Here is a 17,381-nt window from a genome sequence, read left to right as displayed (position 1 = left end):
CCATGACATGCGTGTCATGATTGTCATGTTAACTCGTGTTTTTATGTTCGTCACACAGTCACGTCGCGCAATACCAATTTCGTGGTAGATCAAGCTAGCGAAACGGCCCGCCAGCGCTCCATGAGCGTGGCACGCAAGTCATGCTGTACATGACATGCGTGTCATAATTTTCATGTTAACTCGAGTTTTTATGTTCGTCACACAGTCACGTCGTGCAATACCAATTTCGGGGTAGATCAAGCTAGCGAAACGGCCGCCAGCGCACCATGAGCGTGGCACGTAAGTCATGCTGTGCATGACATGCGTGTCATGATTTTCATGTTAACTCGTGTTATTTATGTTCTTCACACAGGCACGTCGCAAGATACCCATTTTGGTGTATATCAAACTAGCGAAACGGCCGCCAGCGCACCATGAGCGTAGCATGTAAATCATGCTCTACATGACATGCGTGTCATGATTTTCATGTTATGACTTGTCATTTATGTTCGTCATACAGTCATGTTACGCCATACCAATTTTGGTGCACATTCGATGAACCAAGCGACCAGGAGAGCACAAAGTCGTAGGCGGCTAGATAGATAGATAGATAGATAGATAGATAGATAGATAGATAGATAGATAGATAGATAGATAGATAGATAGATAGATAGATAGATAGATAGATAGATAGATAGATACGCTCAAAGTCGCAGAAGTTCGCTAAGAAATGCTTCGCATTTAAAAACACTTTTGGATAAGTGGCTGGGACTCTGGGGGAAAACTTGCGTGGCGCCTCCTTTTGCAGACCACCTATTGCTGAAGGTGACTTCAAACTGTAACTGAAAGTCAGTAGGACAACAGAAAGCGTTTCGCATCAAGGACGCTCTGCATTCATCGACATTAGAAATCGCACATCTAACGAATTGCTTGAGCTGTTTCTTAGCATTAGATTCGGGCTTATACTCGATAATATTAATTGCTCGGATTTGTCATCACCCGAGAAACGATTGCGGTAGTGACTACAATTTACGCTTCAATTACAACAACTGTGATTTCGAGCACACTCATGCAGTACTCATTTTTTATTGTCACTCGTACTTCTAGCCCTTTTAAGAAAAGTCACGCATGAACAGTATGTCATTTCTGCAACAGCGCAGGAAACTTCGTCATCGTTCACAAAACGATTGCTAAAGTCAACAATTTATGCTTCTATCTCAGACATTATGATTTTAAATGGTTTTTGCTGTACTTATTTACATTTACAGCTTGAATTCAGTCACTTGAATAACAACGTCGCATGAGTTAGGCGCGTGGCTACCTTTGGCTACTTTTGCTACCCTTAGCTCAAGTTGGCTACTTTTTGGCTAGTTTTCCTGATTTCTTGGCTATTTTTTGTCTTTTCGACCTGGCAACCCTCATGGCAAAGAACACTTACGAAAGACAAGTTTTATGAATTCGGCGCCTGGTCTTCCGCCTTTTTTTTTGCACTGGCTTAAATGGGCCCTGCAACACTTTTCCTAGTAATCGTCCAATCGCTTCATTAAGAGAGCTTATTGCGTTACGAATTGAGTGCCGCAAATTTTTTTTTAGAATCCGTGAACTACGAGTGGATTTACAAAATTTTTTAAGGGGAAGCTGAAGAGCTTTTATAATTCTATAAAACTTCGTGGTTAGCATGAACCGATATTACTGTCGACGACGTGGTAATTCTTTCCGCGGTTGTTGCAGCAGGAGCTTTATAATACGCGAACGAAAAGACTGATCTTGCTCCGCCCACGCGAGCGTGCCTAAAGTGTGGGTGTGGAAACCTATACGTCATCTTCGGTTCCCTTGGCGGCGCCGTGCTGCACTCCGGCGGAAGGATCCCGCCGCTCACTGATCCGAACTGCGAGAGCTCTGTTCATGTGACGATCGCACAAATTAATATAGCGAAGCGGAAAGTTCTACAGCTGGATTAAAATACCTGGAGTAACAACAAACAGCCGAGCGATACGTATCTTCAACCTCTCGTATCTTCAACCGTGGCCTTCGTGACTAACTCAAGACGTGCCGTTCTCGGAGACAATTGAGGAGGCTACGCTTCAGCAGTGCTTCTGTTGCAGATAACGCGACATGTACCGAAGAGGACGTCACGGCGCTCGCTCAACATCTCAAGAAGCCCTGCGACCAGCAGCCTCTGTTTTTTGCCGAAAAGTGCTATTTGCGTTCACATTTGAAAACTCTCACATCGCTTTTCGAATACAGTGGGGATCCAACCGTCCTTACACGCTCCAAAGAAATTATTTTTTAAGTGCTTCAGCTTCCCTTTTAGCGCTTTCTCTCACCTTTCGTGCTAGCGAGCCGCGCTGAAAGATAGGCAAGGAGGGGGATGACAAAGGGGGCAAGGAGATGCATCCCTTCGTCAGCGCGCGTCACCACCTTTAGCACTTTCCTTTCATTTTTTTTTCTTCAAACGCGCGGCTTACTTTGAGTGTGATCGCGAGCACGTGCGTGGGCACGTGGCGGCATGCCGCGGCATCCACGGTAACTATGCAGCACACGATGCTCAAATCAGCCAACGACCGTGGACATTGGATATACGGCGCAGTAATTGGGGTTTATCGCACCATTTGTAGAGATAGGAGGGAGTGATTTCTAGCCGACTGTGAGAATTAATTTATAAATTCCAGGCCGCGTCCTGCGCTGTAATGTTTGGCTCGCGTGTTCTCGGGAGCCTCGACTACCAATCGGCAGCGTTTTCTGACCATGCTCAAAAAGTGTTGCAGGGCCCCTTCAAATATCTAAGTGTTTCGGGACGAAGACGCATAGGAAAGAAATAGAGAGCGCCTAAGCGTGAGTGAGTCGAAAGATCTGGCGTGTTTTCCTTACGCCATTTACTCGCTGATCATTTCCAGAGACTCCAATTTTCTGCCCGAGGCGCTGGAGACGCTGCCACTCAACCAAAAGGTAGGAAATTAAAAAAAAAACAGCCAAAGTAAGCTTTTTTTAAGACAAACATTCCCAGGGCCTCTCATTATGTAAACGGGTGGATATTTCTGACATAAATGATGCACCACATTTATTCGCACACTACCAGAATTGGTCAGCGTGGCATAATTTAGTAATATAGGCTAAATGATGGGGCTAAGTAATGTTTTCTTGTGCCAAACAAAGAGGACTAAATGATTGCTGATGTTGTGCAGGAAGTTTTCTAATTATAATGGCAAATATATGCATAGTAGCATTGCTTGACGATGACTATGCAAGGATGGCTAAAGGTTGCAAAGGCTACACGCTGGCATTAGAGCAGCATTGTATTCAGCCAATCTATATCCAATTATTGATTTTATCTACTAAACTTCACATTTAATTTTCGTGATATCGCAGGCCGTACAACCGGACGTGATAAATGCAATATGCGCTTCAAGCATACGCTGTCGATTATGCGAAGTGTACGACACGGATATGTGCGGTTGATCTCAAGCCTTCGATGTAGACAAAAGCTGAATATGACTGTGACAGGGGCTGGTTGTTGGCTGTTCATTATATTTTCTTCTTGGGCTATGTACGGGGGCACAGGAACAGGAAAACGCGGATGAAGAAATAGCACCGCCACATTTTTAAACATAACGTGACCTCTGTTACAAGCACTGTACATTATTGTCCCGAATATATTTGCATTTACCGTAAATTCTTTTTTTTTTCTCGCTTCTTTTTTACTGTGATCGGATCTTTAGAGGTCTGCTAAAGTCCTGTCTCACAATGCACCCATTTTATCTGCGTATTTTTGCGCGAGATGTACTGTGCAGTACAGTATGTGATAAACTAAAACTAAAGTATCGCCGAATCTTTTGAGGCGACAGCGCAGGAAGGGGTCGTAAATACAGCGCTAAAACGAAGACTCAAACACTTGGGAAGGTAAGCACACGAAGACGCACTTATTCGTGTCTTTACCATCCTGTGTGTTTTGCGCCTCAGTTTTTGCGCTCCATTTGCGATGAATTCGTACCAGCTGACCTAGCTTACTACACCTCTAAAGGAATGTGTCCTGTAAACACATTCTAAGTGCATGCATACGAGGCAATGTCAAAATTCCGGACCTGCCCACATGCTCATTGGTAGTTGAAAATGAATAGAAAAGGAATGAAATATAGATTGGCAGACTAACTGAGCAATAAAACATTATACGTTCTTTACTAAATTTATTTATAGGGTCCTGCATACCAAAAGCACCGTATAAATATGAGGTGCACCGTAGCGAACGACTCTAGAATCATATCGACCACTTGGAGTGCTTAGCCTATACACCTTGGTGTACAGTGCTCGGTCATTGGAACACGATACTCGAAGCGCGTGGCTGCTGGCGGTTAGGTTTACGCTGAAGGCTAGAGCGATCGTGGCACAAGGTGACTGCATCCGGTAGGCAGTCATTCAGTCTGTAGTACTCGGTGGCGCCAGCGGAGCGCTGCAGTCCTTCGAGACGCCCCGCCACGGTGGTCTAGTGGTTATGGCGCTCGACTGCTGACCCGAAGGTCGCGGGATCGAATCCCGGCCGCGGCGGCTGCATTTTCGATGGAGGCGAAAATATTTGAGGCCCGTGTACTTAGATTTAGGTGCACGCTAAAGAACCCCAGGTGGTCCAAATTTCCGTAGCCCTCCAATACGGCGTCTCTCATAATCATATCGTGGTTTTGGGACGTTACACCCCAGATATTATTATTATTAGTTGTACTACTTCGAAACGCACGCCTGCCAGCTCCAGCCGATTCGCGCGGCCCGGCACGTAGCGCCAGTGGCGTTGCAGGGGAGGGGGTCGGAGGTTGGAGGACCTATCTATCTATCTATCTATCTATCTATCTATCTATCTATCTATCTATCTATCTATCTATCTATCTATCTATCTATCTATCTATCTATCTATCTATCTATCTATCTATCTACGTGCATGCGCGGTTTCCTTCGTCTCGTCTATGTTTTGCGTTTTCACCGAAATGCAACCACCGTGGCCAATAGTTAATTAATTGTGGCCTGCTTTTCAGCAATAGAACGCATGACTGTGAGGAACTCTGCGACCGCGCCTCCATTGCAGGTAGTCTTGCTGGAAGAACTCAAGAAGATTCTCGTGGACGAACGGCCGGCTGTCTTCGACGATTGCGTTGACTTCGCAAGGCACCGCTTTCAAGAGCAGTACAACACCGCCATCAGACAGCTACTGCGATCTCATCCCGAGGAACAGGTGCGCATAATCCGGCTATTGTGAATTCCCAAGTTCGTAAATATCAAAGTCAGTGGACACAACCACAATACAAACCAGCAGATAATGAAGTCAAGGAAGGTATAGGGGACGGAATTTCAGCAGCCGTTAAATAAGTGGTAATGCACCTTGCGCGTCAATGCGGCGATTATGGGCTGGACTTCCATCTGCGGCAACTCATTTTTTTTCTCTTGGTCGACACTGGTTTTCTCTTATGTCACGGTTACTACACCTCACTTAAGTGCTACAAATAACGTCAGCTATGCTTTCCATGGCTTTGTTAACGGTCAGTTCAATATGGTTGCCTCTTGCAAAGACGGCACTTGGATCATCCCCCGTATTATTCCTTTCATGTATTTAACAATCTTAAGAGCGCAATCTTTTTACTGGAGATCTTCGATTTCCGGACTTCTGGCAGTTCGCTGGCAGCCAGTGCTAGCCAGAGGGTCAGCCGGCTAGTTCCGGTCGGGACAGGAAACAGCATCTTGGTCACGTGTGTGGGAAGCCCGAGACAACCCGAAGCTGCCCGAAGATTGCAAAATCGAACGCTGGGACAGCCAGCGTAAACGTAAAAAAACGCTACCGCCGTGGCAGCAAACGAAACCTTGCGCCGCGTGCGCGTTGTTTTTTTCTGCATTGCCCGCTTGAAAATATGTGGCTAGGTTTGCTGAAGAGCTGAACTGACATTCTCGGGCATACGCATTTGGGATACGATCACGTATGTTCGCAAGATCATGCGCAACTCGCCCCGTCCGCGAAAACAGAAAGCTGGCGCACGGCGCCACGAAAACGATGCAAGGTGAGTTGCCGCGTTGCTAGCGGCTTAACCAGCTCATGTCTGCTTAGTACATGTAACAGTCGCTGCACAACACGACGCGAAAATCTCGAGAAAATGATCGTGTCCCCAAAAGAGCTCGAGGATCTATCGCGTACTGTGTCGCACACACGCGTTGACCAGCTTGCGTTTTGTCATAACTTGAGACATGCGGCGGTATCGGTACCACGAGTGCGCGTTATATCTAAATTAAGCTTCTGTGTGACGCGTGTCGACTCGTTTTGACAGATGTTGCCTGAGCCTCTTTTTCAGTCCTAAGTGGCACTCCAAAAATCTCACGTAGCTCAGCTTTTATTTGAGCTACTAGGTGATAACCGCGTACATACTGCATGGCATTAATACTAAGAGGTGGAAAAAGACAGAAGGATGAATACATTTCTGAACTCATCTCCGTTTTTTCACATCGACGCGTCGTAGCATAACATAATGCCATACCTTATATATACTGGCCCGTATATCGAAGTACGCTCGCACGCCGTTCGCGACCAACCAGCATCACACAAAAAACAATGTCGCGACCGCTTTTATTCAATCAGTGCATGTTATCAACAACGAAGAGCTAGTTGAAACAATTAGGTTCTGACGGGGTTCACGCACGCAAACATACGGCGGAGCGAAATAGCTAGTTCCATCACAATCGTCTTCGCTAAGTGCACAGAAAGCACACGCGACACCACAATCGAATAATACTAGGAAAAGATAAACTCGAAAGGGGTCTCCATGCGTGCGTACGAACGTGTACATAACTTTTGGGACATGTGCACGACGCAGTTAGAACGCGACAGTTCGCCGCGTTGTTCACGGGACACATAAGAAAAGCAACAATTAGCTCTAAATGTTCACCGCCACTCGTAATCGCGCGATCTCGCTCGGCGGAACGGCGCCGAGCGTAAGGACAAGCGCATGGTGTAGTCCCCAAGCGCCCGCACTGCAATCCGTCCATTCCTCACAAAGATGGCGGCGAGCGCGTATCGTCTCTTTTCGGCGTCTGCTAGCCCGAAACCTTCCAGAGAGCTTCCACAAGTAAATTGTCCTGGAAGCTTCTGGCGACCCTCGGGCTCTCCGCGGGTCGCCAGGACCGTCCAACCAGAGAAAAAAATTACACCATCTTCCGCTAAAGGGGACCATGAGGCGACGCGAAGCCGGAGCACTTGCACGATAGCGTTCCGTTGGTGTTCGTCGGGTATGCTACCGACCTCGGGCATGCTACAGACCTCGTGGAACGCAAAGAGGTGCCTTCGCTCTAGCCTGGCCGTTAATTCTCACAGGGCGAGCGGGGAACGCGGTCGACAGGCGCGCGAGAGGAGGGCAGCGTAGGTGAGGAGAGAGAGGGGGAGGGGACGCGCATGCGCTGGCGCTCATCGCGGCGTTGCGCAGGAGAGAATTTCGGCATGTCAAGCTCGCATTTCAGAGGAGTCAACCGAAGCAAGCGCTGGACTGAACGCGCGCAGTGCTCTACCACTTGAAGGAGAGGAGACTAGAGGAGGAGAGTACGCAGGAGAAGCGCAAGCAGGTGCTGGGAGAGAAGTGGAGAGAGTAACGCGCAGCTGTTAGAGAGAGGGAAGAGTTGCGCATGCGTAGTGTGAGTGCGGACGCCCACGCCGTGGGACATACCCCAGAGCAAGAGATGCTTCGCATCTAAAACGAACGCCAACCGCAAGTGCGCCGCGGGGGGGGGGGGGGGGGGGTCGGAGCAACCCGAGAAAAACGAGCGCGCTCTCGCTGGCTCTGGCAGCCCGCGGGCAGCCAGAAGTGGAAAATCGAAGAGCCCCACTGTATCCGAATTCGACTATACAAGCGCTTGTAATTGAACCTTATTGCTTAAAAGTTAAACGTTCAATTTGTGTTCTTCGGCGGACTTTGTTCCTCCGCTTTTTGATCGCCTCACTCAATTCACCGTTTTATTTAAAAGAAGCCCTTGGGTTAGCGCCATGGTTGGCCCCTATGACGTCGGGTAATCCTCCGTTACAAAGTGATAGACTCTACCAGGGTTCTCAAACTTCTTTATTTACAGCTCACCGCTACGGGTATGCCTTTCTGGTCTGGAACGAAGCGCTGCCCCCATCCGATCGAGTTCGACCCTAACAACGTAAGGATTCGCACGCGCAGTGCAGACGCCTTTTGCACGCGACACGGATCTGCATTATACGTTGCTATCTCGGCAACGGCATTGATTGTTTCGTATTTTCATGCTGAAGATGATAACTTAGGCGCAAGTCTTAGATGCCTCATGAAACCTTCAATGTGGCCGTCGGCTGGGTTGGGGTAAAAGAATAATGGTACAACAAAAAGAAAGTCACACACATGGCTCTATGCGAGTGTACAAAGGTGACTTCATGATAACGTAATCTGTGATCTGTGACGTCGTGATGACGTCATTACATGATTGCATGATATCATATCAGAACGTAATCGCATCACATCGTCGCTTGGTCAAAGGCGTGCCGATCACGGAGGTAGTGCAGCAGCACGTAAGGCGCAGGGGTGCTATGCAGGATGGCCCGAGTTTGGCGAAACTCGGAATCTCTCCGAGCTCTGGCGACATCTCCTTTTGAAGGAACTGATAGTACGAAGAGCTCAAATCCAGCCCTCGGCACGCACCGCGTTCAATTGGTTACTGTGTGACGTGGCGTAACGTCAAGGGCGGTGTAAGAAACTTTTACTGGTTATATTTTTTAGAGGTACGGACTGCGTAAATTCATTTTCAAGCGTTTATTGCTTGCACTAAATATTCTTTCAAATATTTAATACCGTGTTCTCCGAGATTAGCTCCAGCCGAGCGCCCTTCACCAGCGCGCGGCCGGAGCTGATCGCTGAGGCCACGTGTAGTCTTTAGCTTTTGGCAATTTACCGCTATGGAACGCAACGAATGTGCAATCAGCCAGCTAGATAACATGGTGGTGTTTTAGATGCGAAGTATCTTAAGGCGCAGCTCAATCCGGTGGTGGTGGTGTGCGGCGTGACCACCCTTACTGCGCGTGCGCATACCCTCTCCACACACCTCTCCACTTCCCCTCTCCCCTCCTCCTTTCCACTCTTTCTGTGAAACGCGGGCTAGACATGCCGAAATTCTCTCCTGCGCAACGCCGCGACGAGCTCGAGCGCATGCGCGTCCCCTCCCCTTCTCTCTCCACTCCTACGCTGCCCCCCTCTCGCCCGCCTGTCGACCGCGTTCCCCGCTCGCCCTGTGAGAATTAACAGCAAGGCTAGATGGAAGATATAACGCGCGTAGCGTCCCTCTTCGCGTTCCACGACGCGAGGTCGGTAGCATGCCCAACGAACGCCAACGGAACGCGATCGTGCAAGTTCTCCGGCTTCGCATCGCGTCATGGTCCCCTTTAGCGGGAGATGGTGTAATTTTTTAAATAGAGTGAACAAAGCAAAGGTTTCATGGAACAAAGTGAAAAAGCGCAATGTTAGCAATACGGAAGCGGGCAATAGAATTCCCAATGAGGCTAGTGAAGCCAAGCTCCGGAGAATACTAATTACTACTTGCAGAGTCGAGCCTAACTAAGCCTAACTAATCCAAATTATGCTTTTAGTGCTAATTAAGAGAAATCATAACTAAGACTAAGCTGAGTGAGATCGAATCGATCCCGCCCGAAATACTTCAGTTTCATGCAGCCTAATTATGATAATTAATCCTAATTAAGCTGTGCCAAGGTAAGTGTAGTTAACTCGTATTAATCACGCTTGTGCGTGTTATCACCCAATTAAGGCAAGCATATAAAAGTTTAGTTAAGCTTAATTAATTCAAACTATCGAAGTCGAATTTCCAATTAGGCTACTGAAGCCAAGCTCAGGAAGATACCTATTACTACTGAACGAGTCGAGCATAATTAAGCACAATTAAGTCTAATTGACGCTAATTAAGACTGCGACTAATTATAACATGTTAAATTGAATGCAATCAACCAATCCCACCTGGGATACTTAAGTTTCACGTGACCAAATAATGCTAATTAAGCCTAACTGATATTGAGCCAAACCACCAGCTGAAACAATGCAATCGACCGAAAACAAGGCAAACTAATGCATGCCTCTCATACTTGCTCGCTATAGTTCAACTGCATTACCAAATGTGCGGCCGTCTTTCGCCTTCAAGTGCCAACTTTTTTATTCATCCTGATGTCTGTCGCATCTCGCTGTAGACGCTGCACATGGACTACATCGTCGCCGCGGCCAACCTGCGGGCTGCCATGTTCGGCATCCCGAAAAACACGGACCGCGAAGCGATTGCCCGGATGCTCGAAGACGTCGAGGTTCCAGTCTACGTTCCGCCGACAGACGATGACGCTGTCGCCAACGATGACGCCTCCAGGCCGCCTGACGGTAAGTTAGTAAAAATAAGATCAGCGAAGCTAAATAATGTAACAAGAGCACAAAAAACAATGTGCACTAAAGGTCGAGCAATAGAAGAAGAACAAAAAAAAAAAAACGCAAGTGAGACTTGGTGGTTATTGTGGCAGAGAAACTTCACACTTGACAGATCGAAACTTCATTGTTTGGCTAAGCATGCACGCGCTGGCCTGAAATTTATTGTCGCGGTGTAAGTGGGTAAGGGCGCTGATATAGGGTGAGCTGATAGCGTTCAGATTTCTACAGGCTTTTTGCGCACAAGCTTTTTAAAGACTGCGCGTGGGTAGCTAAGCAGGCTAACCGACTAACGAGGGAGATAACTGACGCTGCACAAATGAATCACCTGGAGAGAAAATGCATCATTGTGGAATATCAACAGGCTCATCGCTAAAGAGTTGAACTATCCATCACAGCGTTGGAGGTTAAAAAACCTAAGGCTATGGCCGCGAGATGTGAGGATGTGTAAGTGGTTGCTGCATGTACTACCGTATTTACAGGATTGTAAGTAGAGTCGAAGGTAGGTCGCCCCCCCCCCCTGAAATCGCAGGGAAAAAGCGAGACCTCATTTCTTAAAGGAAATTCATTTACAATGTCGCTGAAGAAAACAAACTGGAATACCGGTATTCAAAGGTGGCTTCACGGCAGTGTTTTACAAATAGAAAAGCTAGCTTCGCGGACATACACCGGGGATCATTTTTAGGAAGCTTTCCGCGAAAGTTTTCTCAAGAAAGTTTTCAGAAGGTGCGGGTTATGCACCAGCAAATACGGTATGTGTTACAGGTACAGCCGGCACGTAAACATAATATCGTAACCATGCGCAGCGTGCCTGATGTCCCGTTTGTGTCGGTTTCGGTTATAAGTCAACCTTACCACCGAAACTAGTTGAGGTTTCGATTGTAAGTCCACCCCCATCCCCCATTTGGATTTCAAATTCAGATAAAATGGGTCGACCCAGAAGCGTGTAATTACAGTAACTTTTGTAATCCTCTTCACCTGTTACTATACTTATTGCATTATATTTTCCGTTTGGAACACGGAAACACGTCACACACCATCTACGTGCAATATGCCTACATACAATTCAGTCGAGAGTTAGCGCTCGTGTCTGTCTGCTCTCCGATTTTTGTTGTCCTACATGCGTGCAGGAAGTCTTCAGTTGTCGTTGAGGGCTGTAGGCTTACTGTTATGCTTGCCACAATTTATCGTCGCCTTCACCCATCTACCTCTCGCCTTAACTTTCACTCTAAGAAAAAAGAGTATTTGGGGAGTACCTCTGGCACACAGCTATAATCGTCACCTGGCTTTCTTGCGTTTCTTTTCTTGAAAACGCGGCTCTCGCCATTTTCCTGTCAAGAATGCTATGTAACGATGATAACGCGCACGCCGTTATCATCGTGTACGCGAGGTAAATGGCGATTACAGTTGTGTGGCAGAAATGCTCCCCAAATACTCGCTTTTTTTCTTAGAGGGGCACAGGTGCCCCAAATGTAAAACTGAGCGCGCGAGCTGTGGCCGAACTGGGCAAAACTGCATGCCGGCGTGCTCTATCAGCAGATGCGCTGTAGATAGCGACACTGCATCGAAACATCCGGCTGACCCATCCCAACATTCTGATGCTCGCGCTATCACGGGTACGAGCAAAGCCGCCCTGCTACCATCACTGCTCGTCAGGGGCGAAAATGATCAGGCCCATTCCGAGCGAAGCAGAAAGCGTACGCCTCCGAAGTTTTCTTCGCGGCGCGGGCAGACAAATGCATAAAGCCTTGAAAACGCCCCTGACGAGCAGTGATGGCAGCAGCACGGCTTCTCTCGTAGCGGCGATAGCGCGAGCATCAGAATGTTGGGATGGGTCAGCCGGGTGTGCCGATGCACTCTCGCTATTTGCGGCGCATCTGCTGATAGAGCGCGCTGGCATGCAGTTCTGCCCAGTTCGGCCACAGCTCGCGTGCTCGGTATTACTTTTGGGGCACCTGTACATTACATGGCAAATTCCGCGCAAACTTCACCAAGACTGCCACAAGGAACACGAGGCACAGGCGGTGTGAAGGTGTGCGCTGTATTTACCTTGCGACGACTGGAGAACCAACTAACTCGAGATGGGTTATTCACTTATGCAGACGAGCAGCGCATGCGCAAGCTACTGGAGGAGCTTCCGGATCCAAAGGATCTCGACGGCTTGGCCCTGACGGTGCTCGAGTTCGAGAAGGACGATGAGTCCAACTTCCACATGGACTTCATCGTGGCCGCCTCGAACCTGCGCGCTTCCAACTACGACATTCAGCCGGCCGATCGGCTCACGAGCAAACTGGTCGCGGGCAGGATCATTCCTGCCATCGCCACCACCACGTCGCTCGTGGCAGGCCTCGCCTGCCTCGAACTATACAAGGTGAAGAGTGCAGCGCTATATTGCGAGGTCACACCGTCTTCGCTGAAACGGACGTATACGCTACAGAACTGCTCGCACGAGGAAATCCCAGCCAATCGGGATGCCTAAATATGCCTTATTGTCTCGCTTATAACCCGCATGCACAAAAACGAGGAAAATTCGGAGCTAATGTCGTAGTGCGAGTAATATGTAAATTTTGGTGTACGAGGAGGCTTCACGGCAGTGCTTTGCAGCGAGTACGGAAAGATAGCTTGCTGCAATACACGGGGACCTTCCTCTTTCTTTATTTTAATTACGCTGTTTGTGTTGGGAGTGACGAGTCATAAGTGAGAGATTACAGCACTGTTAGCGAAGGTCACCGGCCAATGAGAAAGCGCTAGTACTTGTGCATGAAGAGTTTCGTGAATTTGGTCCCTGCTTCACTTGCGAGAGCATGTGTAGCCTACCCTAACGGCTTAATGTTTCGTATTTGCTGTTATAAAAATGTAACAATACATGTTTATTGACTACAATGCCCTTGCTTCACTCTGTGAAATGCTTCCCACGTCACAACAGTTACGTTTAAGTGTTTCTCCAATTATGTTTGCCTCTTTCGTATTTCTGATTTAATTTTTTTTAATGTGGACAGTCTGTTTTTAAAGTGTATCACGAACATTTCGAACTCCCCGATTGCCTTATCGGAAAATCAAGCGACAGTCGCAATGTGACATCGTCTCCCTGCTTTCCGTTCGCAGCTAGTTCAAGATCACGACAGGCTCGAGCTCTACAGGAACAGCTTCGTCAACTTGGCTCTGCCGTTCGTCGGTTTCTCAGAGCCCATTCCACCTGTTAAGAAGAAGGTGCGCTTCCACTTCGTTGCTTTTTTTTTTGTGACAGCGTATCATAGAATATACAGCCCCGCAATTTGTGAATGAGTGGTGAACGGTAAAAGGCGAAAGACAGCGGCGACGGGCGGAGACCTGAATTGTAACAATTACTCGCGTTCTACCAGCATTGGTTAGACTGAATATTGTCAACTAGTGATGGCTAAATGCAAGCTTTGGCTAAGGTAGGTTACGCCGCTGTCATAACAGTGACACTGTGCTCACTCAATTTCACTCCAGTGAAGCTCTCGCACAGATGACCTCAGCATGTTCTGCCTGAATAATGTGTTCAATGCGACAGTGCTTTAAAAGGACACAAGCAGACAATCCTTCCAGACGTCGACGCTTATTCAAGTAAGCCTAACCTAACCTAACCTAACCTAACCTAAAGGACATAGGTGGTGCAGATACCGATATTGTCATATTGCGTTACAGTCGCTCGGGTGCAGAGTGTGGACCTGCGTGTTTTTTGCGATGGGAATGTATAAAATGAAACAGGGCGAATGGCCTTCCTTATGATTCGGTGTTTTTTATCCGTATTATTACAACGAATACATTAAGAAATAAGGACAGGAAAAAGCATCGATCGCTTTGCACAATGATAAACCAACTAGCCCAACGACACGTTTTGATAAGCTACATTAATAAAAGTCTCCCGCCTGCGATAAACTGATTTTAGCAAAAAAAAAAAAAAAGCCTTGGCGATTCCACACACCATTTTATTAGCCTCTTAGTAGTGCACGCGTTACCCTGTTATAGTGCGGTTGATTCTGAATTAGAGATTTGTACTTCCGATTGACATATACAAATGAAGCGCGTCTTGTGATTGAGACGAGCCACCTCGTTATTATCTGTAGAATCAGGAGAAAACGAGGGGCACAGGGTGAGGGCATGTGAAAGCCACGGAAGCTTACTCAATAAAACACTTTAGGCGTGTTGTAGAAGTTCTGGGTTCGGTTCCCATTTATTACAAGTTATATTTCCGCGTCCACTTTCATTTACAGTTTATTACTTCTAAAGAGAGCTGTTTCTTGGGCGAGTTGGAAATGCATTCTGAAAAGGGTAACGCTTGTGAACACGGACTACAGGAAGTAACACGGACACAGAGACGGAAGCGCTTCCGTCTATGTGTCCGTGTGCCTTGCTGTAGTCCGTGTTCGCAAGCGTTACTCTTTTCGAAATATTACTTCTAGACTTAAATGTAACGAATACTTCTCAGCGTACATTCCGTGGCATAGTCGCGGCACAGGGAACAAAGGCGTGCAGGTCAAACACGAAAGGAACGTTTAGTCGGGGTTTGCGGTCGCTTTTATCCCCACGAGTGGATAGGAGAGTGGGAGCGGGGAAGGTGAAAGGAAACGCACTGCGCATGCGCAGTCCTCGAGTTGGTGCAGGGTGCACCTTCCTTCTCCTGGCAGTCGTTTCCTGTTTCTATCAGTCATATCGGCTGCACATATCTACGCTAGCCTTTTGTTATTCTCCAAAATAATCACCGTGCCAGAAAGGAACCCCCTCTCCTCCCCACCCACATATACACGCGCACACACTGTCTCCTCGTTTCCAAGCATTCAGCAACCTCTCTAAATCCAGTGACGTCGCTGATTCGTATGCCTCATACACACGGCCGTAGTATTTTCTTCGGTTATCATTCTTTTAACAATCTGAGAACAACAATCTACAAGAATCTAAAGTATTGATGAGAGACCGCGGATGCAATCAGTATTTTATCCGTTATGTGTCCAATAAACCTCATCATTGTGAATGGCGCTTTCTGTGTTATTGCTGAAAATAAACCAACGTGGCCTTTTTCAAGCATTCAGCGCTGCGACATTTTTTTTTACTTTCTCAATAGTTCCGCAACCGTGAGTTCACGCTCTGGAACTGTATCGAAGTCGAGGGGGAGTTGACTCTTGCGGAGCTTCTAGACCATTTCCGGGTGAGTAAACTGTGTTCTATTCAATACCTCTGAGTATTTTTTGTGCTATGTGGCTTTTTAACAACAGACGGACTATTGTAGCAACCGCTGTAGTGCGCACACGCGAAATTGACGACATCAACGAAACGCGGTGACGCGACAGAGTTGTCTCAGTTGGAATCATTACTGCTAGGTATTTGGGTGAGTGAGTGAGTGAGTGAGTGAGTGAGTGAGTGAGTGAGTGAGTGAGTGAGTGAGTGAGTGAGTGAGTGAGTGAGTGAGTGAGTGAGTGAGTGAGTGAGTGAGCGGATGAGTAAGCGAGCGAGCGGATGAGTGAGCGGATGAGTGAGTGAGTGAGTGAGTGAGTGAGTGAGTGAGTGAGTGAGTGAGTGAGCGGATGAGTAAGCGAGCGAGCGGATGAGTGAGCGGATGAGTGAGTGAGTGAGTGAGTGAGTGAGTGAGTGAGTGAGTGAGTGAGTGAGTGAGTGAGTGAGTGAGTGAGTGAGTGAGTGGAGTGAGTGAACAGAAAGCTCATTTGGCTAAAACAGATTTTGCACTGGAGGGCCAGAGGCGTCTTCTTTAAGCGGTCGTGAGTCTTCAAATTAGAGGCATCTTCTGTTCCTTCAACGACTCTGTGCGTGTATTTTATGCTTAGGGAAAACGGAAACGACTTAAGAGTAGAATGCATCCTACTTCAGGAAAATCGTGTACCCCCGTAAGTTCGACTACGTGGTAGTAATTATTTCTTCCCTGACGTCTCTGACGCATGTCCAGAGTACGTGTAGTAGCTCTGCTGCTCCTTAGCATTTAATACGCAAGATGGGGCATTGATGCGGATATATCTTGGATAACAGATTAGAAAAAAAGTTAGTTTGCAGTCCCTGCCAGGCGACTTGCTGTTTCGTGCACTGCCGAGTGCAGTGCCTTCGATAGTCAGTACTTAGTGTTGTAAAATACTGCAGTATCTAACGGGGGGTTCAGTCCGCGCATTTTCAAGTTTGTTGGTCATAATTTAGAATATTATCCGCGTTCTCGTCATTTTGACGTCACGGGTTTTTGCGGTTTCCGGGTCGCTGCTCTAGGGAAAAGCGAATTGCTCGCAGGCGAAAATTTTCGACCTGTTTCAACCATTCAGAGAGGGTAATGGCGAGCCCGGAGCATAAACAAAACGGTACAGAGTTGCGTTATGCCACACCTTGGCCGGTATCACGTATAGAATTGCTCACAACGCGAAAGGCATTACGTTCGCCTTAATTTCTCTATGTTCGTGTTTTCCTTCTCTCCAGCTCGAGCACCAAGTCGAAGTCGTCAGCCTGATGGAAGGACCCCGAACTCTATACGACGCCGACACGCCCAATTCGCGCAATCGCATGGACCTCGGGTAAGCGCAATGCTTTAGTTTCTTTAATCGGACATTGAGCCGTGGTTCAATGTCGGGACCACTGCTTTAACACTGCGTAACGCATAAGCCGCAGCGTAAGATGTAAAAAAAATTACACCATCTCCCGCTAAAGGGGACCATGAGGCGATGCGAAGCCGGAGCACTAGCACGATCGCGTTCCGTTGGCGTTCGTTGGGCATGCTACCGACCTCGCGTCGTGGAACGCGAAGAGCGACGCTACGCGCGTCGTATCTTCCATCTAGCCTGGCCGTTAATTCTCACAGGGTGAGCGGGGAACGCGGTCGACAGGCGGGCGAGAGGGGGGTAGCGTAGGAGAGGAGAGAGAAGGGGAGGGGACGCGCATGCGCATGCGCTCGAGCTCATCGCGGCGTTGCGCAGGAGAGAATTTCGGCATGTCTAGCCCGCG

The 17,381-nt window shown here is 47.9% G+C and overlaps 1 protein-coding gene across 1 annotated transcript in view; it reads left to right on the top strand.

The window, feature by feature from the left end:
* The window catches only part of LOC119378784 (ubiquitin-like modifier-activating enzyme 1), a gene marked incomplete at its 5' end in the record, with an annotated part of 34,020 nt that extends 17,062 nt beyond the window's left edge, over positions 1-16,958 (top strand). Inside the window, 8 exons of the mRNA XM_049411817.1 lie at positions 2,877-2,928; positions 5,051-5,197; positions 8,065-8,139; positions 10,202-10,382; positions 12,506-12,795; positions 13,530-13,634; positions 15,511-15,594; positions 16,860-16,958. Coding sequence (XP_049267774.1) covers positions 2,877-2,928; positions 5,051-5,197; positions 8,065-8,139; positions 10,202-10,382; positions 12,506-12,795; positions 13,530-13,634; positions 15,511-15,594; positions 16,860-16,958 — 1,033 coding nt within the window. The remainder of the gene's footprint in view (positions 1-2,876; positions 2,929-5,050; positions 5,198-8,064; positions 8,140-10,201; positions 10,383-12,505; positions 12,796-13,529; positions 13,635-15,510; positions 15,595-16,859) is intronic.
* Between the last annotated feature and the right edge of the window lie 423 nt (positions 16,959-17,381).

This window comes from Rhipicephalus sanguineus, unplaced genomic scaffold (assembly GCF_013339695.2).
Source record: "Rhipicephalus sanguineus isolate Rsan-2018 unplaced genomic scaffold, BIME_Rsan_1.4 Seq98, whole genome shotgun sequence".
NCBI classification, from domain to species: Eukaryota; Metazoa; Arthropoda; class Arachnida; order Ixodida; family Ixodidae; genus Rhipicephalus; species Rhipicephalus sanguineus.
The sequence above is the reverse complement of the archived record's forward strand: the minus strand, read 5'-3'. Positions and strand labels throughout refer to the sequence as shown.